The sequence below is a fragment of the Acomys minous genome (genome assembly GCF_964271855.1).
Source record: "Acomys minous genome assembly, chromosome: 9".
In the NCBI taxonomy this organism is placed as follows: domain Eukaryota; kingdom Metazoa; phylum Chordata; class Mammalia; order Rodentia; family Muridae; genus Acomys; species Acomys minous.
In genome coordinates this window covers 45,571,322-45,595,043 of record NC_140490.1, presented here as the reverse complement: position 1 = coordinate 45,595,043, position 23,722 = coordinate 45,571,322, and the positions used below count along the sequence as shown (strand labels likewise).

At 47.2% G+C, this 23,722-nt stretch overlaps 1 protein-coding gene across 2 annotated transcripts in view; it reads right to left on the bottom strand.

Moving 5' to 3' along the window:
• The window catches only part of PHF2 (PHD finger protein 2), a 69,774-nt gene that overhangs the window by 27,199 nt on the left and 18,853 nt on the right, over positions 1-23,722 (bottom strand). For both annotated transcript variants that reach the window (XM_084795071.1, XM_084795070.1), the window contains exons 2-3: positions 6,872-6,957; positions 3,285-3,399 (exon numbers count right to left, since the gene is read on the bottom strand). In XM_084795071.1, the coding sequence (XP_084651197.1) occupies positions 3,285-3,399; positions 6,872-6,957 (201 nt within the window). The remainder of the gene's footprint in view (positions 1-3,284; positions 3,400-6,871; positions 6,958-23,722) is intronic.

The following is a 23,722-nucleotide window of genomic DNA, read 5'->3' as shown; positions in this document are numbered from 1 at the left end:
ATTTCTAAAAGTCAGGGGCTGGAGAGATAGCTCAGTGGTTAAGAGCACCACCTGCTCTTCCAGAGGTTTTGAGTTCAATTCCCAGCAACCACATGGTGGTTCACAACCATCTATAATGTGATCTGATGCCCTCTTCTGCAGATAAAGCACTCACAATAAATAAAATCTTTTTAAAAATTAATTTTTAAGCCAGGCGTGGTGGCACATGCCTTTAATCCCAGCACTCGGGAGGCAGAGGCGGGCAGATCACTGTGAGTTCAAGGCCAGTCTGGTCTACAAAGTGAGTCCAGGACAGCCAAGGCTACACAGAGAAACCCTGTCTTGAAAAAAATAAAAAATAAAAAATCACTTTTAAAAGTCATTAAAATATGTAAAGAACTTTTACAAGACAACAACAAAAAGATTATTTTAAAAGCTGTGAGGTGCTGCACTAGAGAGGTGGCTCAGTAGTTAAAAGCATTTGTTGCTCTTGTTAAGGAATCAGGTTCAGTTTCTAGTACCTACACTGTGGCTCAAATCCATTCATAACTCCAATTCTAAGAGATCTGATGCCTTCTTCTGACCTCTAAGGGCACTGGACACATATGTGGTGCATATACACAAATACAGGCAAAAAACTCATTCATATAAAATAAAATAAATTTTTAAAGAATTTTTATGAGGCAGGATTAGTGAGATGGCTCAGCAGATAAAAGTGCCTGCCACCATGCCTGTTCATGCACACAGAGGCATTTACACACATACACAAATACATATGTAAATATAATAAAAAACATTTAAAGTGTGAGGTAAAGGTTGAGGAAACCCTGTCTCAAAAGAGAATCGTGCTTGATGAACAACACCTAAAGTTACCCTCTGGCCTCCAAATGAGGTGCACACACACACACACACACACACACACACACACACACACACACACCACACATATATACACACACAGTGTATGAAGCCAAAGATCTCAACAGATTTCTCTAAGAAGCGACTAGAAAGGCCCACATATAAACAAAAAGTTGTTTAACATCTCCAGTCATGAGAGACATGCAAATCAAAATATAAGAGACCACTTCACAGCCACAGAACAGACAGATTCAGAAGCACAATTGTAAGGAGAGCTGGTAGAACGCAAGAACTCCCCTCCATCACGGCTGGCGGGGATGTCACGTGATGCGGCTGCCTTGCAAAGCAGTCTGGCAGTTCTCAGACAATTAAACACGGAATTTCCATCTGACCCAGTGGCTCCACACTAAGAAATGAAAACATATGACCACACAAAAACGTGTACATAAATATTTAGACCACAATTATTCATGGTTGTTAAAAAAATAAAAATACAAAAGCAAAAACAGAAACAACCCAAATGGCCATCAGCTGAGCAATATAGACAGCCAGTGTCCAGCCAGACAGTGGGATACTATTAGGCCAAGGAGAGAACAAAATCCAGACAAGCGCTACAACGTGGTGAGCCTTGAAAATAATCGGAATAAAAGAAGCCACCCAATTACCAGGTGATTCTATTTCTAGGAAAGGCCCGACTAAGCAAGCAGATTTACACATGAGAAAGTGGGCCCAGCAGGTAAAGGTGCCCATGGTTTCTCTGGGCCAGGGCAAAGAAGTCGGCAGGACTTCTTTGTGGGGGTAGAAGCTCTGAACATGACTGGTGAAGATGCACACATCTATGAACATAGCAAAAGCTACCGGGCTTTACACAGTGAGTTACGGTAAGTGAACTGCAGCTCATGGAGGTCGGGGGAGCCGAAGAAGATACAACTTTGCTCAGAGGAGCGAGGACAAACAGAAGCTCAGCTGCTATGAGAAGTCGCATAACAAACAACAACAGAAACCCACCAATTGAGGACTCTCCTTCCAAAGTAAGAGAGAAATAAAGATTTCAGTCAGACAAACAGGACCAACCTCTCAAGTGTGGGTGACTCAAAACAGCTTCCCCAAACTGCCCTTTCCCACAGGGACCCTTGTCTGTCCGCTTCTTTGGCAGACCTCAGACAGAACATGGGTGCAGGGACTAGAAAGAAGGAAAAGGCCTCGACGAGGTAGCAAGAGTACGAGGCCGGTGGCCAGACACCAGGACGGAAAGAAGTAATTTCCACCCAGGAGAAGGAAAGTCAACAGTAACACCAATATGCGCCCTCGAGAGATGCTGACAGAGGAGAGACGTTCTTGTCTGTGGAAGCCCTGCGGCTCCTGCCTCAACAACAGGTCCCTGGCTCTTTGCTCTCCTAGAAGAAGGAGTCCCCAGTGAAAGACAGATGGACGGAGAGGGACAGTACACACAGCCTTGGGTGCAGTGACTAGAGGATGGAGGGAGGAGGTGGGGCTTCAGTGTATGGGTCCACCCCTTAGACAGCTCTGCCTAGAGCCCACCAGGAGAAGGCCCACCCACCTGAGGAAGGTCTGCCCACCTGAGAAAAGCCAATCACCTGTGGAAGGCAGTTCACCTGGAGAAGGTCCAACCACCTGGGTAAGGACAGGATGGTCCCCCCACCTGGGTAAGGACGGCATGGTCCACCCACCTGGGTAAGGATGGCATGGTCCCCCCACCTGGGTAATGACAGGATGGTCCACCCACCTGGGTAAGGACAGGATGGTCCACCCACGTGGGTAATGACAGGATGGTCCACCCACCTGGGTAAGGACAGGATGGTCCACCCACCTGGGTAAGGACAGGATGGTCCCCCCACCTGGGTAATGACAGGATGGTCCACCCACCTGGGTAAGGACAGGATGGTCCACCCACCTGGGTAAGGACAGGATGGTCCACCCACGTGGGTAATGACAGGATGGTCCACCCACCTGGGTAAGGACAGGATGGTCCACCCACCTGGGTAAGGACAGGATGGTCCACCCACCTGGGTAAGGACAGGATGGTCCACCCACCTGGGTAAGGATGGGATGGTCCACCCACCTCGGTAAGGACGGCATGGTCCCCCCACCTGGGTAAGAACGGCATGGTCCACCCACCTGGGTAAGGATGGCATGGTCCCCCCACCTGGGTAATGACAGGATGGTCCACCCACCTGGGTAATGACAGGATGGTCCACCCACCTGGGTAAGGACAGGATGGTCCACCCACCTGGGTAAGGACAGGATGGTCCACCCGCCTGGGTAATGACAGGATGGTCCCCCTACGTGGGTAAGGACAGGATGGTCCACCCACCTGGGTAAGGATGGCATGGTCCACCCACCTGGGTAAGGATGGCATGGTCCACCCACCTGGGTAAGGATGGCATGGTCCACCCACCTGGGTAAGGATGGCATGGTCCACCCACCTGGGGAAAGTTCGGCTCCGCAGCTCCTTGATGAACAGCTGGCTGCCGTTCTGCACTGGCTTCATGTCCGGCGTTTGCCCAGGGCCATGTTTGTGCCAAGTCCGCTTTTTCTTGACTGTAGAGGAGACAGGAAATGGGTCTGTTCCAAGCACAGCTCCCACCCAACTCGGAAGGCCCCTATACCTATTAAGAGGACATCCTGGCTAGGCATCACAGGGCACAGGAAGGAAACTAGAAAGCTCACCAACACAGCAAAACCTCTCCTACAGACCCTGCCTGCCTATCCCTGCCTGCACCTCACCTTCACCCGTGGGTCTCACAGTGGAGGTCATTTTTCCACTCCAGCCCTGCCCCCTCCTCACTCAGCCACTGGGTCCGCCAAGACAACCAGAGGCAGCTCTTGGAAGGTTCTCAGCCCAAGGGGCTTCCTATAGTGGGAAGACACATCCTGCTCGACCTCCATATGAAGACCTGCCACCTTCCTGCCAGAACCTTCCCTGTCCGAAATCCTCTTTCCCCACCTCACAGTCAATGTGCCCGTGAACAGACCCAGGAAGATGGCCTGAGGTGTAGGGATGTCAAGCAGGCCCTGGTACTAAAGTTGTCATGTAGCACTCTGAGCAACAGGGGGCAGTGCTGGGAACACCTGGGCTCTCAACCTAACCCCACAGGGACTCTGAGAGGGATGACCTTATGAGGGTGGGCAGTGGGTCCTCTCCGCCAGGTGAGTACATTTTGCCACATATGTGACACTGCTGTGGCTTCAGAGCTGTGCTGCGCCTCTGGTCTCTGTCACATAAGGCACCTAGCCAGGCTCATGTCGAGGAGCCCGACACTTCTGTGCCACATTTTTGTTTGTCAAATAAACCTGTCTCATGGCTTTGACCAAGACCCACAGGCCAAAATTACCTCAAAGAACACTCAGAAACTGTGTGGGGTTGAGCCGCCTTATGTCTCACACCACTGTTGCTTAATGAAGTGAAAACATCATGACAGGGCCCAGCCCTTGCTGTTCACTGTATCCACCCACTGCAGGGCTTGCCTCAGGCCAGGGTGAAAGAGACAGGAAATGAGCTTTCCAACTTCAAGAGGGCTGGAGCTCTCCAAGACCATGGGAGGGCCTCTTGTCACCAAGGCTTTGGGAACGGAAATATGACTACAGCCAGTGTCACCAGCAGACTTAACTCATAGTGCAGACTCGGCTAGAATCTGAGAGTGTGTCCTGGTAGAGAAAGGGCTAGAACTCCAGACCTTGGAGGCTGCAGGAATCAAAGCCTCTCGAAAACAGTAGTGAGAGTCTAAACCCCATGCAAATGGACACATGCATACAAGGCCATGTGCACACACATGTAGGCATGCTCTGACTGAAGTCTGTGCCCCAGATCCATAGGTTGAAATACTCAGTCTTCTAGATTAGGAGGTGGGGCACCTGAGAGGAGAAAGTCGTGGAACTGAGGTCTTCTCCATGGGGAGAGAAGCCACAGGAGGCGACCTCACCCGTCCACCCTGTGGATAGATGGCACCTTGATTTTGGACTTCTCTGTCCTCAGAATGGCATGAGATGAATATGCTGTTATTTAAGCCACCCGGCCCGTGGCATTTGTTACAGAGGCAAATTCATGTAGGTGGCACACAGGTAAAAAATACAGGCCCCCTATGCACGCATCACTCCCCGGGAGCTGGTGGTAAGAACGGGAATCGAGTTGGTACCGGGGTCCCCGCTGAGCGTGGAGCCTCTGCTCAAACCCCACCCAAGCCCAGGGGAGGCAGTGCACATGCCTTCCCAGTGGACAGACGTTGCTGACACAAATGCTGTTTCTGAGGATGCCCAAGAACACACACACACACACACACACACACACACACACACACACAATCAAACTGTTGGCCACTGATGCAGCCTGCTCAGCACCCCCTCACCTTCGTTCTACTCTGGGCAGACTCAGACAAGAGCCCCTAAGCCAGGACCCCTTGCAACCTTTATGGCTGCCAAGAAAGGCCCCAGCCAAATCTGGGATCTCCTTAGAAATAACTCCCAGACGCACCTGTGGCATGAACCACCCAGGGTAGTATGACCCTAGCATCTTCCAGATCACCTTCAGTAGGGACCCAGGGATGGGCACACATGGCCTTACCCCATTCTCAAGAACATGCCTGTTGGTGTTTCTTGGTCCAACCCTGCTCTGCCCTGACCCAGCCTCCCAGGCCCACAGAACAGTTCCTGGGGACAGCCCTCCAGCCTTGTCTCATTTCTGACAAAAAAGATGAAGAAGAACCGGACTTAGCACCGTGCCAGGACCCCTTCCTGTCCATATTACCAGTGACTTCGCTTACCCCACAGTGAGACTTTCTGAGCATGAGTGCTGTGGGTCTGGGAGGTCTGGAAGGTGCCTTAGGAGTCCTTAGGATGCTAAGGATGTGCTAGGGCATGACCAGAAACCAGAGCTGCCTCACCGATCCAGCAATGCACATAGGCCAGGCCCTAGAAGGACCAACAGACAGCAGAGAAAGGCCAGGAGCTGGGAAGAGTCCACCCCACCTACTATCAGCCTCACCGGGAGCCAGATTAGGCTCCAATGTCCCCAGATTCTCAGATAAGCCTCGGCCCACTGAACAGGAGTACGGACTCATGTCCCTCCATTGCCTGCCCATCCCCCTGTCTGTTCACTCAGTACCCCATACTGGAGTCCCCTGGTGTCTGTGTCTCGCCCACTGCCTGCATCCCTATCTCACTACCCCCATCCACCGTCTGCATCTCTCTCATCTTCATTTCTCTATATTCATAGGACTTAGGCCATGGAGCCAGGCGATACGACCTCTCAGCTTGTACTGAGCACCTAGGTGAGGTTCTCCTGAAAGGGGAGTGACACAGTGACTATGACGGGAGCTGGACACGGTCCCCCAGCTCAGCCAGTCCAGCCTCAGGCATGAGATGTGAATAGTTAAACAGCCAGAGAGTGTCCACCTGCAGTGAATGTAAGTGCTTCTAGTACCAGCATAGGCAGGAGTCCTGAGGACAGGGACACACACACACACACATACACACACGCACACGTCCAATCCCTATGTTCCCTAGCCCAAAGCTCTGCTCCCCACTTGTAACTGGGGCTCAGCCTTGGAGCTCAAAGCCTACTTGGGTGAAACTACAGTATGAGCTGAGCCTGCACCTTGGGTATATGCTGCACAGCAGGGCCCAGAGAGCAAGGATAGGGAGGAGAAGTCCTGGATACGTAGCTGCAGGCGGGAAAGCCAAGCCCTCAAAGACTTCCTGTAGGGGTGCTGGGTAGGATAAGCCAGGCTCCTAGAGGATGGACAGCCGCTGAGCCACTCACAAACACATGTCAGGGCTTGGCTGAGCTGGGGGCCCTGAACACCTCTTTTATCACCTGAGCCCCAATCCCACACTTAATATGAGCTAAGTGCACTAAGCATGGCCCTGGCAAGGCCTTGGGGATGCTAAAGTCTGCACAGCGGACTCTGAGGACAAGAGTTAATCAAAAGCAGTCATCTGAGCTGGAATGGCTCCCAGCACCAGAGCCACTCACTGGGCTGTGACTCTGATGTTTCACGTGGGCTGAGGTACTTACGCGTGGACTTGCCATGGGTTTTCTCGCAGTTCGGGCAGTGGTAAATGTCGATGTCTGGTGCCTCCTCCTCTTCCACCCCAACACAGCTGAAACGGGAGGAGAGAGACCGTTGTTACTCTCATTCAGTCTCTCTCAGCACCTTCCATCCATAAGCTCAGGGGTAGCTCTTACTGCCAGGACCAGGACCAGTGGAGCTGTCCAGGATACTGGTCCTTGGAGAGGGATGGGAGAGAGGGCTGCAGAGCCGCCCTCCTCAAACATGAATCTGCAGGGGGATTCACACACAGTTGCAGAGGCTCACCAGGAAGACCCAGTGCCTGTGCCACTCATCCAGCAAGCCTGCCTCTGTGAAGACCATCTCCATCGTCACCCTGGGAGGGTAAGGGAGTGTGCCAGTGACACAGCTCACTCTAGAGGCAGCTGGGGAACAGAATACAGCTTGGAAGTCTGGAGAACCCTGAGCTACGTCACAGCCAGTTGACCCGCTCAGCTTCAGAAGGTCAGGGCAAGGTTGAGGGACAGTGACAAATGTGTCCCCTTTTTCTTCCTTCCTAAGAGCTCTTTCAGCACACTGAAACCCCACTCAGAAACTTGGCTCAGGAGACAGCTACTGGCAGTGACATTCACAGCCAAAGCCACTTAGGGAATGAGGACTGAGTCAAAGGATGCAACATATAACACCAATGGGTTTCTAACAATCACAACCAACACAATGAAAGCACGTCTATTCTGACACCTTCCACTCTTTTGGTTACAGGTAGCAACGAGAGGCCAGGAGAAGAACGCATTGAAAACTCATCTGAAAGGGCAAGGTATGGGAACAGGTGAATCCCACTAACGGAAAAATCAACATCTTTCCAGTGAGCACAGAAGCAAAACGGAGCTACCTGGTATGTTTTTAAGTGGCATTTCCTAAGGCAGTCCCAGAGGCTCCACCCAGGAAGGGCTAAGGGAATTAGCTGTCTGGAAGCCACCAGTGTACACTAGGCAAATGACTTTTATACAGAGAGCAAGCTCTACAAATCCATCAAAAGTCAAAGTTCTCAAACTGCTTCTAGCTGTACTTAGCATGACTTTTAAAATGTGCTTTCTTCTTCTTCTTCTTCTTCTTCTTCTTCTTCTTCTTCTTCTTCTTCTTCTTCTTCTTCTTCTTCTTCTTCTTCTTCTTCTCCTTCTCCTTCTCCTTCTCCTTCTCCTTCTTCTTCTGTTTTTCGAGACAGGTTTTCTCTGTGTATCTTTGGCTGTCCTGGACTCACATTGTAGACCAGGCTAGCCTCAAACTCACAGGGATCCATCTGCCTCTGCCTCCTGAGTGCTGATATTAAAGGTGTGCGCCACCACTGCCTGCAGGAGGCTTCTTCTTTCTTCTTCTTCTTCTTCTTCTTCTTCTTCTTCTTCTTCTTCTTCTTCCTCCTCCTCCTCCTCCTCCTCCTCCTCCTCCTCCTCCTTCTCCTCCTCCTCCTCCTCCTCTTCCTCCTCCTCTTCTTCTTCTTCTTTAATGCATAGCCTCATGATGTATTGGTTCATAGGGAACCACTTTTACACCTATTAAAAATAAGTAAGGAGGGCTGAGGCAATGGCTCAGTCAATAGAGGGTATGCTGTGCAAACACCAAGACCTCAGTTCAGTTTCCCAGAACCGATGCAAAGGTAGGATGCAGTGGTGTACACTCAGAGTCGCAGAATTGGAGAGGTGAAGGCAGGCATTTCCAGCGCACTCGCTGGCTGGAGAGTCTAATCAGTGAGCTTCAGATCCCAGTTAGAGACCCTGTCTCAAAAAACAAGGAGATAGCTAGACATGGTGGCACATACCTATAATTCCAGCACTGCAGGAGGCAGAGACAGGTGGATCTGTGTGAGTTCAAGGCCAGCCTGGTCCACAAAGCAAGTCCAGGACAGCCAAGGCTACACAAAGAAACTCCAAGAAAACAAAACAAAAAAACTGAGGAGACAGCTCCTGGGAATGAGACGCACGGTGGACCTCTGCAAACCTGGAGCAGGAAAGGGAGGTGCTTTTCCTGACTTCTTGTGTCCCTCAAACACCACTGAATGGGGCAGCATATCTCTGTATCTCTGAACTTGTTTTCCACCAAATGAGAACTTCTTCAATATTATTTGGGGAGGGAGTAAAATGTGTATACACTAATCCAGCAACACCAGGGAGAGTCAACAAAAGCAGAAGTTTACAAGCTCTTACCTAGACTGACCAAGACAAAAAAGAGAGGACAGAAAGAAAGATTACTGAACCAGCCATAGAAGTAAAGACAGCACCACTGTCCCCAAGGACAGGAAGAAGACTGTGAGAGAACCCTGCAAATGTTTATAGACCAACAAATTAGGTAGCCTATGTGAAATGGACAAATTCCTAGGAACACACAAACTACAAAAAATTCAAAAACAGCCGAGTAAGTTGTAACTCAGCAGTAGAGTGCTTGTGGCCCACATCTGAAGCGGGGGACTGATTCCCACCACCAAGCAACATATATGTACTCACGCTGACAAAACAGAAAAAGGGACAAGATCTGCAATAAGACATTGTGTCACTGTGAGCCCCCTCAGAGAACTGCAGAGACCAGCAGATGGCTCAGGGGGTAAAGGTGCTCACCACCAGGGCAGATAGCGTGAGTTCAATTCCCTGAACCCAAAGGGTAGAAGGAGAGAACAGACACCTGGCAGTTGTCCTCTGACCTCCACATGTGTGCTGTGATACTTGCCTTAGCCTAAGTACACACACACACACACACACACACACACACACACACACACACACAAACACAATGAATAAATAAAGTAATAAAGAGGAAAAACCCAGAAGCACCACTGATGAATTCTATCAAAATGAATACCACTCCTCCTCAGACACAAACAGAAAAGAAAGTCACATTACTGACCCACCACCTCTTTTGGTGCTGGGGATGAATTCAGAGCCTCAAACATGCTAGACAAGGATTCTACCATTTATTCCCCAGCCCTCTTGATTCCTTTTATTAAACCAGTAATATCTTGATTTTGAAGCCAAAAGCATATAAGAAAACAAGAAACCAGCATCTCTTATTAATAGCAATATAAAAATCCTCAGGAGCCAAGCATAGTGGCACACGCCTTTAATCCCAGCACTCGGGAGGCAGAGGCAGGTGGATCTCTGTGAGCTAGAGACCATCCTAATCTACAGAGAGAGTTCCATGACAGGCAGAGATGCAGAGAATGCCATGTCTCGAAAAACGAAAAAGAAAAAAAAATCTCAGCAAACGATATCATAAGGCCCAGCAGCATACTAAGGGGGCTGTAGTCCACAAGCAAATGAGACTTACCACAGGAATGGAAGAATAGTTCAATACATGGAACAAACCAATGCGTCAACCCCTGCAGCACCACATCTGACCACATGGAAAGCGTGTGCCCTGGGGCCCCACCCTGGAGGGTACAGCACAGGGACCGTGCAACTTTCACCCATTTCTGAGGGCAAAAGGCAAGAAGCACAGTTCATGTGGTCCTTACTCCCTCACATTTCTGTCCCCCTCTCCCAGACCTTCCCCAGCCCCTACCCTTCCTAAATCATTCTTGCCTCATATAATAAACCCACGGAAGACCCGTATGAGCACCTCGACTGAGACAGAAAAAGTACTTGGCAAAATCCAACATCTATTCATAATTTGATTTATTTTTATTTGTGGGGGAGGGAGACAGAGTTTCTTTGTGTAGCCTTGGCTATCCTAGAACTCACTCTGTACACAAGGTTGGCCTGTCTCCCAAGTGCTGGGATTAAAGATGTGTGCCACCAACTCCAAGCTCTTCATAATTTTTTAAAAGACAATCTATAGGCTAAGAATAGACAGTGACTTCCTCAGAAAGATAAAAGTCTAATATGAAAAGCTCACAGCTAATATTACACAGACTGATGAAAAGCCAAAAACCTTCCCCCAAAAGATCTGAAATGCAGCAGGGTGCCTGTCATTGGCTTCTACTCGACACAGTGTTAGAGGTGCAGTGCTAGGCAATTAGACAAAAAAATTAAGTTAAAAGCTTCAAACTGAAAGATTTGCTCTTTATTTACAGATGACAAGCTTAAATATATAGAACATCGCACCGAAGCCAGGCATATAAAACATGCTAGCTATGATGAACAAAAGGAGGAGTTGCAGGATGCAAGATTGGCACACAAGTGTTTCTAGACAATGGGAACAGATATGCTGAAAACAAAGTCAAGAACGTGCTTACACACGCATCAAGAAAGATGAACTATGTGGAGGAAATGTACCTAAACTACAGGCAAGATTTGTACACTGCTGAAACAGGGTAAATGCTGACTCTAAACTCGCATGGCATTGTGAAGGACCCTCAGATAACCAATTCTTCAAAAACAAAACTGAGAAGTTAAGAGGACATATACTTCACAATTTCAAAACTTACAACAATGCCATAGTAACCCAAAGAATGTGCCACTAGCATCTAGCTAGAAACAGACCAGCAGAACAGAATAGAATTAGACCCAGAAAACCTACATATCAGCGATCAATTCATTTTTTGACAAAGGTTGTAAGATCATTCGATAGGGAAAGACTATTCTTTGTGCGTGTGTGTGGTATATTGCACGCACATGAGTTTGCAAACGCACACACCCGTGTACATGCATGTAGAGGCCAAGGCAGAACACTGGGTATCTTCTCCCGTGCCCTCTGCCTTACCGTCTTGAGCAGAGTCTTTCCGTGATCCTAAGGCCTACCATTTATAGACTAGCTTGCCAGTGAGCTCTCAGGGTCTGCTGTCTCTATCCCTTAAAGCTCACCTGATGCCCTACACAAAAACTAACTGAAAACAAACTCATAAACCAAATATAAGATCTAAAATAATAAAACTATTAGAAAAAAACATGAATAAAATCTTTATGCCTTTGTGTTTGGCAGTGGACAACCAGATACAACACCAAAGGAATAAGCAGCAACAACCACAAATGATAAACTGGGCTTTATCAAAGTTAAAAACTTCTGTTTATCTACAATTGGGCCAGGCAACATCTCCTCATGGGTGGAGGAGGAGCCCGCGAGGTCCTGTCCCTTCCTGAGGGACGCACTAGCAGCTACTGGTTACTAGGTAGGGAAGGGCTGCCACTTTCTTCAATACTGTACCTCTGATATGTTGCTCATTCCCCAGTAAAAACAAAAATAAAAAACAACAACCCAGTAAATAAGTAAACCCCCTCATTCATGCTTGTGCAAGAAATCCCAATTAAACTGAGTGGTTCAAAAAAGTAGGAGACAGAGGAGGGGGCTTGAAACTGTAGGGACTTGCTGGAAATGAGAAGAGCTTCAATGGGAGAGGAAGAGAACATGTAATGGTGTGTGTGAAAATGGGGTGTGTGTAATGGGGTATATATATGTATGAGGCTGTCAAATCATTGTTTCAATTTAACTAAAAAACATGTTTGTACATCAAAGAACACTGTTGAGAAAGAAAAGGCTACTTATAGAATGAGAAAAAAATTTTAATTACATATCTGCTAAGGGTCTAGCATCCAAATACACAAAGAACTCTTATAGTTTAATAATAAAATAATCTAATTCTAAAATGAGCAAATGACTCAAACAGACATTTCCCCAGAGAAGATGAATAAACAGCCAACAAGCACATGAAGCGATGCTGAGCAGGCACATCATTAGAAGTGCAAATCAAAACTCCAACGAGATGCAACTTCACACCCAGAGGGATGCTACAGAGAGATTGTGACCCTTCCGTAATTTCTCCAATTGAGAGATGTAAAACGGTGCTGACACAGAAAAAAATGATTTTTTTCCTCAGAAAATAAACATAAAATGAAATATAAGCCAGCAGTTTCACTCAGTTATTTATCTAAGATTTAAGAATTGGCATTTTGCTGGGCGCAGTGGCACACGCCTGTAATCCCAACACTCGGGAGACAGAGGCAGGCAGATCACCGTGAGTTTGAGGCCAGCCTGGTCTACAAAGTGAGTCTAGGACAGCCAAGGCTACACAGAGAAACCCTGTCTTGAAAAAAAAAACTAAATAAATAAATAAGTGAATTGGCATTTCATCAATGCCTTACTCACAAAAAATAGTGAGATGTACAGTAAGTAAGTAGGTATGGCATCCAACATCCAAGACAGGTGAATGAATCAGAAACATGTGATCACACACATAACACATTATTCTTCCTAAAGTTTATATATTAAGCAACACGTATGAATGGAAATACTACATTGGTGGTGGTAGGGGAAGCCCAACACACAGTGCTAATAACAGGTAAATCTAGAGAGACACAGGGCAAGTGGGGTGCCAGGGGTGGGAAAGAGGGAATGTGGAGTTGCAGCTTGGTGGGAAGTGATTTTACAGTCATGGAGCATTGGCATGCTGCTATAGAACAGTCACACCCACTATGGAGCATCCACACTGGTCACAGAGTATTCACACTGGCCATAGAGAATTCACACCAGCCGTGGTGGATCCATACCAGCCATAGAGGATTCACACACAAGTTATGGAGTACTTCACACAGCCATGGAAAAATCATACCAGTCATGGAAGATCCACACCAGCTATGGAGGAGTCATAGCAGCCACAGAATAATCACACCAGCTATAGAGGAGTCACACAAGCCATAGAGCACACAGCCACAGAGCATTCACACTAACCATGGAGCATTCACACTAACCATGGAGCATTCACACTAACCATGGAGCATTCACATTAGCCATGGAGCATTCGTACTGGCCATAAAGTATTCATACCACCATGGAGCCTGTGCAAAGGGTCTGGCTCTGACTTGCTTATCATGGAATTCTCTTCCGTAAGCCCATTTATAGAACGCTTTTGCTTATAGGAAACCCAAGCATGACAGGTAGAAACCACACACTTCCCTAAGCACAGAGTGAGTCATCTATTGTTCCTCAGCTCTAAAGCTGTTTTGTCGGGTACATCTCAAATGTCCCCAATGACAATACTCTGTGACCTTTTAAAGAAACTCGGGGTTAGCCATAACTCTCCCACCCAGAAGCAGCTCTCCCACTCCCTGAGGAGGGAAGGAGCCTTGGGTCCCTTTAAGCTTCGTTGCCGCCATCATTCCACTTAGAGGACATGACAGGCCTTGAAACAAACGGGAGCCCGCCTGGTCTACACAGTGGGTTTCAAAAAGCCAGAGCTACCTGGTAAGACCTGACCCCAAAACAAAATGAAGGAGCCAGGTCAGGGCTGGCTCCGTGGGTGCCCTGAAGAACACTGCCTTGTCTCACTCACCCATGTAGACAGAGAGGACACTCCCTCCCAGAGCCCCTGGCTAACCCATACACACAGAGAGAGGACACCCACACACAGAGCCCTACAGGGTCACTGCATCCCTTCCTGGGCACAGTAATAAAGACAATTCAGGACAATGGGACAGCTTCCTGTTGCACTGAAAAACATTAGGAACCAAAATAAATGATCACTTGCAAATGAGTCACAAGCACCAAAGAGAGGCTTCGGTCTAGTGCTGAAATGCGTATTAAGGATGTAGCTGTGAAAAGACCATTTTCTGTAGGAGAATCATGCGAGGAAATGGCATCTGCCTGACTAGTGACTGAGCTGCAGTTTACAGCTACAGAGGAGGCCACAGCACAGTAGGAAATACCCACTGAACTGCAGTTAAAAGGGTGTTGCTGATGGTGCTAGTCAGCTGTCACCATGACAAAACACCTGAGAAAATCCACCTTAAAAGAGGAAAGACTGATTTTGGCTCATAGTTTGGGAGGTCTTGGCAGAGTCACTAGGCCTGTTTCTTTGGGCTTGTAGTATGGAGCATTATGGTAGGAAAATGGAGCAGAGAAAAGCCTGTCTCCCCCCAGCACTGATTGCGAGGGGTGTGGGGGAGGGGCGGCGTGCCCTTGGAGGACTTTGTTTCCTCCCACTAGCTTTCACTTCCTCAAGGCTCTGCCACCTCCCAACTGCACTACAGTCTGGGACCAAGCATTCAACACACAGACCATTGGGGCACATTAATATCCAAACCTTACCACTGATGTTGCAGACAGACAAGCACATGTGTCAGTCTTATCAGGAGCCCATGTCATCATGATTTCATGAGTGGGAACAGCTGGTATTTTATTTGTGTATGTGTGAGGTATATGTGTGTGCACATGTTCATGTGTATGCATGCATATGTGGCTGTGGGTGCATATGTGTAAGCATACATGTGGAGTCCGGAGATCAACACTGGACGTCCTCCTTTCTAAGACAGGGTCACTCACTGATTCTAGCAAATTGGCAGGGCCCCCTGTCACCCCACCACAAGGTGGGGCTTCAGACTTTTAAATAGATGCTGGGCACTCAACGTACACAGACCCTCAACTCACACGCTTCGCTCACTGAGTCATCTCCCTCTAAGTTACTGTTTGTTGTAAACCCTTTGAGTATGTGATGCCAGGGAGTCAAAGGACCTCACATGGGCTCCTGAGTTATACCCTGAGCCCTTAAAGATTTTTAATCATGAAAAACTGATCTTGTTTCAGTTAAAGCTCTCTGAATTTATACATATATACAATTTTATTTTATAACATATTTTTGTTTGACTGTGGTGGTGCATGCCTTTAACCTCTTAGGAGGCAGAGGCAGGTGGATCTCTGAGTTCGAGGACTGCCAGGGATACCCTATCTTAGGTCTATACTCTGACACTCACAGATAAATCTTTACAGAATGCAAGCCAAAGCAAGTGCTGGTGCGGCAGACCTTTCAGAGAAAGTGGCTGGGATGGGACGCCCTTGAGCAGCAGCAGGACACAACCGCGTGTTACTCATCTAGACCAATCCGCTGGCTGCTCACATAAACCCCAAGCAAGAGATGTGTGGGATAATGTGTGAAGAGAAAAGACTCCTAGGGTATAGCTCTGAAGCAGCACAGCCTCAATAACACAGACCAAAGCACTCCCGGTGGAACCCACCACACCGCGTGATCTCAGTTTCTAGGAAAATCGGAGAATAGGCAAGCATGCAGGTATGTATGAAAGGCCAAGCCTTTTACGTGGCAAGGTGTAAGTAAAGAGAATGCTTCTTCTCAAAGCTGTATATTTGCAACAGGAAATATAAAGCACACTAAAAGCAAAAACAAAATACCCAGACAGTAGGTTGCTCAGTGGGTAGGGCACTTGCTGGCAAGCCTGATGACCTGAGTTCAAAACCCAAGACCCATAAGGTAGGAGCGAGCCTATTTCCAGAAACTGCCCTCTGACCTCCACATGTGTGAACATGCATATGCATGCCCGGGCACACGTGTACACACACACACACATAAACACACACACACACACACACACACACACACACACACACACACACACACACACTCAAACACACAGAGATCTTGAGAAAAGCCGGTGGGCAGGAAGAAAGCTCCTTACCTACAGGGAAGACAGGACAGACTTACATCCAATTTCTCAAAAGCCTTGCAAGCACCAGACTGTGTAGTAAACTATTTAAAGGGCTTGAGGGGTTGGGAACATATAGAATTCTGAGTCTAGCATTTTTTAAATTTCCATGTGCATGTAGCAGGCAGAGAGGCCTGCATAGGTTCTCTCCTTCCTCTGGGGGCTCTGGGACTGGACTAAGATGGCCAGGCTTGTGTGCAATGTCTCTTACTCAGCCAGTTTACCAGTTTCCTTTTAAAGTAATTAATCAAACAGTTAATATTTTTCTTTTTGACATAGTATCTTACACAGCCCATTCGGACCTCAAACTCAATATATATCCAAGTATGATCTTGAACTTTTGATCCTCCTGCCTCCAATTTCCAAGTGGCATATACCACCATGTCCAGCAAAACTATTCTTCAAAGGTGAAGGATAATAATCTCTATTTTTGGACCAAATCAGAACTAGCCACTAGTATACCCTATTTCCAAGATATGTTAAACCAAGTTCTCTTGAGAGGGGAAAAAATTATAAAGGCTGAAAAATTCAAATTATATAAAGAAAGGATGCTATTTTTAAAGGCAACAAGTTGAAAGTTTTAATTCTCATATCCTTTAAAGCGTTTAAACTTTCCTGAAGTGGCTCCTCTGTGGAGGCTGTAGAAGAGCTTGCAGGAACTGGTTCTCTAACACCACACTGGGCCCAGGGAGTGAACTGAGGTGGCCTCTGCCCACTGAGCCATCTATCTCACTGGCCCCTATTTCTCATGCCCTTAGCTGACCTAACTGATAAGTATTTGTTCAAAATAACAGCAATGGCATACACTGTGCCTGATGTTTATGGAAAAGTCAAGTGAAAGACAGCAGTGTTAAAAACATGAAAGGAATTCTTAAAATACTGTTTCTTCCTCTACCAGGAGCAGCCAGAGTCCTGTGTGACAGTACTTGGAGTAGACAGTCATTAATGTACACTGTAAACTCAAAAGCCACCATGTCCGAAACTTAGCGTCTCTGTGATAAAACACCATGTCTGAAAGTGACTTGTGGAAGAGTTTACTTGGCTTATGTTTCCAGAGGAAGAACCATAATATCGGGGAGTCACGGCCGGCAGCAGCCATAGCTGGAAGCTAAGAGATAGCATCTTCCCAAAACAAAGCAGAGAGCAAACCGGAAGTGCGGCGAGGTTGCAAACTCTCAAAGCCCACCCTTGGTGACATACTTCCTCTAACAAGGCTCCACATCCTGAAAGTTTCATAACCCCCCCAAACAGTACCACCAGCAGGGGACCAGGTGTTCAAACACATCAGCCTAAGGGGTAATTCTCATTCAAACCACCACGGCAACCATTAGAAATGTTTATTTTAAAATATTATTGTCATACTGATGGGCGAAAAACACTAAAATCCTACAATATGCATAATTAAACCGAAAAGGGCATAATACGAGAATGGAAGAAAAAAACAAAGAGTGGGGCGATAGCTCAGTTGGTTGTGTCACACAACACGATGATCTCAGTTCAACCCCAACACCCACATAAAAAGCAGGCACAGCGGTATGCTCCTATGATCCCAACCCTGGGTGGTAGAGACAGGAGGATCCCTGGGGCTTGCTGACCAGCTAGCTTAGCCAACTGGTGACCTCTTGATTGAGTGAGAAACACTGTCTCAAAAAATATGGTTAGGAAGCAATTGATAAAGACATGTAATGTCAACCTCTGGCTGTGGGCACAAAGATGCATGCACTTCTACACATGCATACCCATGCACATACAAGCACACACATACACACACATATGTCATATATATGGCAATGAATAGGAGATAGTAATAGATATGGTAAATATTGGCCCAACTATATTAATAATCACTTTAAATATTATTGTTCTAAATGTACTAATTAAAAGGCAGAGACTGTTAGGATGGAGAGCAAAATAGAAAAAGAAGACCCACCTATGTGTTATCTACCAGAAACCCACTTTGCATGTGAAGACTCAGACACACTAAATCAAACTAAATAACTCCATACAATCAAATTTCAGTGACTTAACTGAAATGGACCAACTCCCTAAAGACACACTCTGCTAAAATGTACAAAAAAGACAGATATTTGAGGGGATCTTGATTTACTGAAGATTCAATCAGTAATTAGCAACCGTCCAAAACAAAAGGCACCAGACCCAGATGAGCTCACTGGTATAAATATCTTACGAAGAAATCACACTAGTCTCTATAACTTATTTCAAAGGATCAAAGCAGAGGGAATCCTTCCTAATTCATTCCATGAGAGCAGCATTACCCTAACACATGACCAGACAAAGATGTTATAAGAAAACCACTGACCAGAATCTCTCATAAATATTGAATATAAATACAAAAATAATTCAGCAGAATACTAGCAAGTTCAACTCAACATTATAAAGAGCTATACGCCATGGATTAGTCCCAGCTATGCACAACAGGCTCAACATTTGGCAGTAAATTTCTGTCATCCACCAACAGGTTAGAGAAAAAAAATATTACATAATAAATATTTGATAAAGCCCAACACTCATGCGTGCCTAACTCTTGGCAAACTGGACACAGAGAGAAACTTATGACAAAGAGCATTTACCATGAAAAAAATCCCACAGAGAAAAAACCATAATGCTGCCAACATCAGGAAAACCATGATCTCGCCAGGTGCAGTCCCACACTCCTGTAATCCCAGTACTTTATATACTGGTGGTCCACACTTAAAAGTAAGAAATGGGGGAGGCAGAGGCAGGCGGATCACTGTGAGTTTGAGGCCAGCTTGGTCTACACAAAGTGAGTCCAGGACAGCCAAGGCTACACAGAGAAACCCTGCCTTGGGGGAAAAAGAAAAGAAATGGATAGTAAAGCACAGCCTCACTATCAAAATGAAATGAGAGAAGTGTAAATTTCTACAGAAGGTCAATTCAAGAAAAACTGTAAAACTCCGATGAGAGAAATCACAGAATTAAAGACACTGGGAGACAATCCATGTTCACGGGCAGGAAGGCTCCATACTGTCAGGTGCCAGCTGTTCCCAACTTGATCTCTAGGATCTCCACGATAGCAGAGAAACCTCAACACATCATCTTATAGAGACTAACACACTGCTCCCAAGGTTCATGTGCAGAGGCAAGGGACCCAGGACAGCTACCACAACAGAACAAAGGACAAGCACAGCACCTCCAGCTGTACTACTGAGCAGCAATAACGGAAACCACGTGACCACAAAGAATCAGGTCCATGGAATGAAATACTGAGGCAGGAGCAGACCCTGTGCATACGACAGGGGGATGGGGACGACGCCACTGAGAGGACAGCGTACTGGTAAACAACTAGATATCCACATGCGGAAGAGTGAAGGAACCAGGCAACACCTGTCAATAAAAAAAAAAATCTGATGGTCTATAGCTTAAGCAGGAAATTGGAGGTGGGACATCCGGGAGGTAGAAAGGATTCTGGGAGACAGCCAAGTGTGGGAGATTCGTCAGGCAAGATGTGAGGAGCACAGACATGCATGGTCCCTGAACAGAGGTAATCAGCCACATGGCAGAATATAGATTAATATAAATTGATTGTTTTAAGTTATGAGCGAGTCAGAGAGGAGCCTAGCTATATGGCCTAGGTGTTTGTAAATAATATTTTGGAGATCACAAGTCCTTATTCCAGAGAAAGAAAACCCATAACACACAGACATACACACATACATATCTCACACACACAAATAGCTAAGTGGTTAAGAACACTGGCTTCTTTCCAGAGGACTTGGGTTCAATCCTCGATACCCACATGGCATCTCACAATTACCTGTGACTCTAGTCCCAGGGGGACTTGACACCCTTTTCTGACCTTCAAGGGCACCAGACTCACATGTGGTGCACAGATATAAATGCAGGCAAAACACCCATCCACATAAAATAATACACCTATTACAAATTAAAAGATTCTATAGGAAACAAGGTAGTGTGTAGGGTAGGGGAGGTATACAGGAGTTTGTTCTTCTTGCTTAGCCGGTCTATAAATGTAAGCTTAGTCTAAACTTGTCTATTAAAACTCATGCTGGACCTGGCAGCACAGACCTCAGCTACACAGGGGGCTGAAGCAGGAAGATGACATATTTAATTTAAGATCAGCCTGAGTAACTTCGTGAGGTTTTTGTCTCAAAAGTACAAACATGAAAAGAGAGCCGGGGATACAGCTCAATAGAAAGCACTTACCTTGTGTGTGCACGGCCCAAGGCTCACTGCCCAGCACTGGGAAAGTACTGGAGGAAGGGAAGGGAGGGAAGAGAAAGAACTGTGTGCGGCCACCTGCAGAGCTGTCAGTGGGAGGCACAGGGGAAAGCTACCCAAACAGGAAACTTTCCTGAAAGAGAAGCAAGTCCACACCACAACAAGAAGAACGAGGCCAGGAGTGGGAGGCATCACAAGCAGACCTTGGTGGAGACCAGGGCTTACCACCTGGGTGCCCTGAGAGCCTGCGTCAAGACACACAGAGCGTATGTGATAGCGACACCAGGCTGGCTCCCTCCAGCCAAGCCAGGCTCCAACTGCAGCATGTGGAGGGAGTGGGCAGGTTGGCAAACACCCCACAAAATACCCAGTTCTCACTAAGTGTGGAAAGCCCCTGGGGTAGAAACAAGGGAGGCAGAAATATGAGCAGAGGAGTCTGGCTACTCTCAGAGCCCAAAGGTAGTAGGGTCTGTTAGTACTTGTTACACTTACTTATTTAGGGAATATGCATGTGTTTGGAGAAAGTAATCCACTTTTTCTTCTTTCCTAGACCATGTGAGAACTCTAATTTACAGAAACTAAGGGAGGAAAGCCCTCCTACCACCAACAGAGCCACGGTCAGCTTCCACAGAAGGAATCCTGTCATTGCTCTGAGGTCAGCCACTGTTCTGAGGCACAGCCAGAGCACAAAGCTGCACATTAACTGCTCCTCAAAGGCACTGACACATGCTATAGCTGGGCTCGGCTTCCCTTCCCTTACCCTTGGAGCTACAAGGGTCCTGAGAGCATTCAATCCTTGGGCTTAGCCACTCTGGGCCATCAGATGGGCTTGACAGGGTGCTGGGATGTGTCTGCCACTTGCCTGGTCCTGAAAACATGTCAGAGATTTGGTCCACAGACAACATACAGGGTGTCACATGCTTCTTCCAGGAGGAAGGCATTTCTCAGAGCCCAGGTGAGGAGGCTGAGCAAGGCAGCCTGCGCTGCAGGAAAAGGCTATGTAGGGCTTCACAGAAGTGGCTCAGGTGGCCACACTAGAGTTCTCACAGGTGAGAACCACAGATGTGGTATTCTAGAAAGCTCTGTCCATCCCTCAGGTCCTTCTCCTTTCTTCCCAGAGGAATTGCTGGTGCCAAAACCTACAGATGGCAGCCACCTCCCTCAGGATCTCAGACACTTAGACAAGGGTGGTAGGGTCCTACCACATCACCTGGCCACTGCCAGACACAAACACACACACACACACACACACCATACATATAATACATGCCAAGCAAACATACACACCCCACATATCACACATAAAAACCACATATACATACCACACTTCTATATAGAAACATACCACACAAAATATGCACATACATACTACAGGAACTGTACACCAAGCAAATACCCCTGACACTCTGCACATACTACCCTCACACAAACAAATTACATATTATACCCAGACTACAACAGACATGATAGATAAAACACATACACTCACACTATATACACAGACATCACGCACATGCATACACATGTGCATAGCAGGGCTCTGCCCTGACCAGGCCAAGCTGTTACATGAAGCAGCACAGAGTGCTTAGTCCCTGGCTTCAGGTCTTCTCTGACCATGATAAGGAGTTGTCCTGCATCTGATGACCAGAGTTAGTTTAATTCTGAGTCAGCTGAGCAGGGGACCATGGGAACTGGGTGACCCAGTGACGTTCAGCACCCTGGACTGAAATCAGCCTTTAGTATGCCACTCACTCCAACTGGACTGCCTGATGCCTTCAAACCTGGCCTATGGGAAAGAAAGCATCTGACACGGAAAGGCCGGACAAGGCACAGGCTGGGGACAGGACACCCAAGATGGCAGCAGGCAAGCTGTGGACATGAGAATTCAAAGTGAGATTAGTCATTAAATCTGAACTATCTACTGGGTGCGATGATGCATGCCTTTAATCCCAGCACTGGGGAGGCAGAGGCAGGTGGATCTCTGTGAGTTCGAGGTCAGCCTGGTCTACAAAGCAAGTCGAAGACAGCCCAGGATACACAGAGAAACCCTGTCTCCAAAAAACAAAAACAAAAACAAAAACAAAAAAACCTCTGAACTATCATGGCATCTTCTGCACTGTAACGGATCCTGCCCTGGTGAAGTCCAGAAACTGGATTAACACTAAGATGCGGGCTTTCTTTCTGCTTCATGAGCTTCACCTCAAAAGACCCAGATCCAGTGTTCTCATGAGCATCCTCTAAGCACTAGGCCTCTGTGGTTACATGAGCCTGCAGCTGAAGGACAGCCACGTACACACACGCACACACACAGAGGATGGACTGCTTCTTACATGTTGCTGTGTGCCTGGTACACTCGGAAAGGCCCATCCATGGCACAAAAGCATCATCAGACTATCCCAGAGTTGGATGTTATGTTACTTAACGCACATAGAAGAAAATCTTTCCTGTGTCAATATCCTCACCTTCACATAGGCATTCAGAAGCCCTCAGCAAGCCGCGGTGGTGCACACCTGTAATCTCTGCACCAGGGAGGCAGGGCCAGGCAGATCTCTGTGAATTCAAGGCCAGCCTGGTATGCAGAGCAAGTTCTAGGACCGCCAGGGCTACACAGAAATCCTGCTTTGAAAAACTAACAAACAAAATCAGAAGCTCTCCAAGGATGTTCCTAGAGGGAAGTGATCCTGTTGGCATGACTTCTCATATTTCAGCCTTGGGTCACCTTGCTTCCGGGTAGAGTAGCTGCCCAGAACATTCTGGCATCTGAGAGCAATGGCTTAGCCTCCTTAAGTATTCAAATACCTGCTCATAACCGTTCTGAGCCACTGAGACCTCAATACCTAGAAGTTACTGGGGTCCTTGGAAGAACCTATATCTGTGAGCAGTTGTCAGCATCTGTAAGTACTTGAGAACCTGTCAGCGACAAGTCAGTACCTGAGCATCCGTAAGTTATAATGCTGTCTTGGCAAGTGTGACTTCCCCACAGGACATCATCCTAGCACCTCGAGTCCTAAAGAAGCATAAGTTCAACCTCAGAGCCACATAGGAGTCATCTCCGAGTAAGGAAGTAGAACCAATTCATTCATTACTCTCAGCTTGAGGCAAGGCCAAGCACTAGGGCCCCTGGGTACACACGGATAGAACAGTGCAGCTGGTGACAGGACTGCCCACTGCTCTGCCCATAGGGAAAGGGGAGGATCCATGGGACCCAGGAGTCTGGGAAAG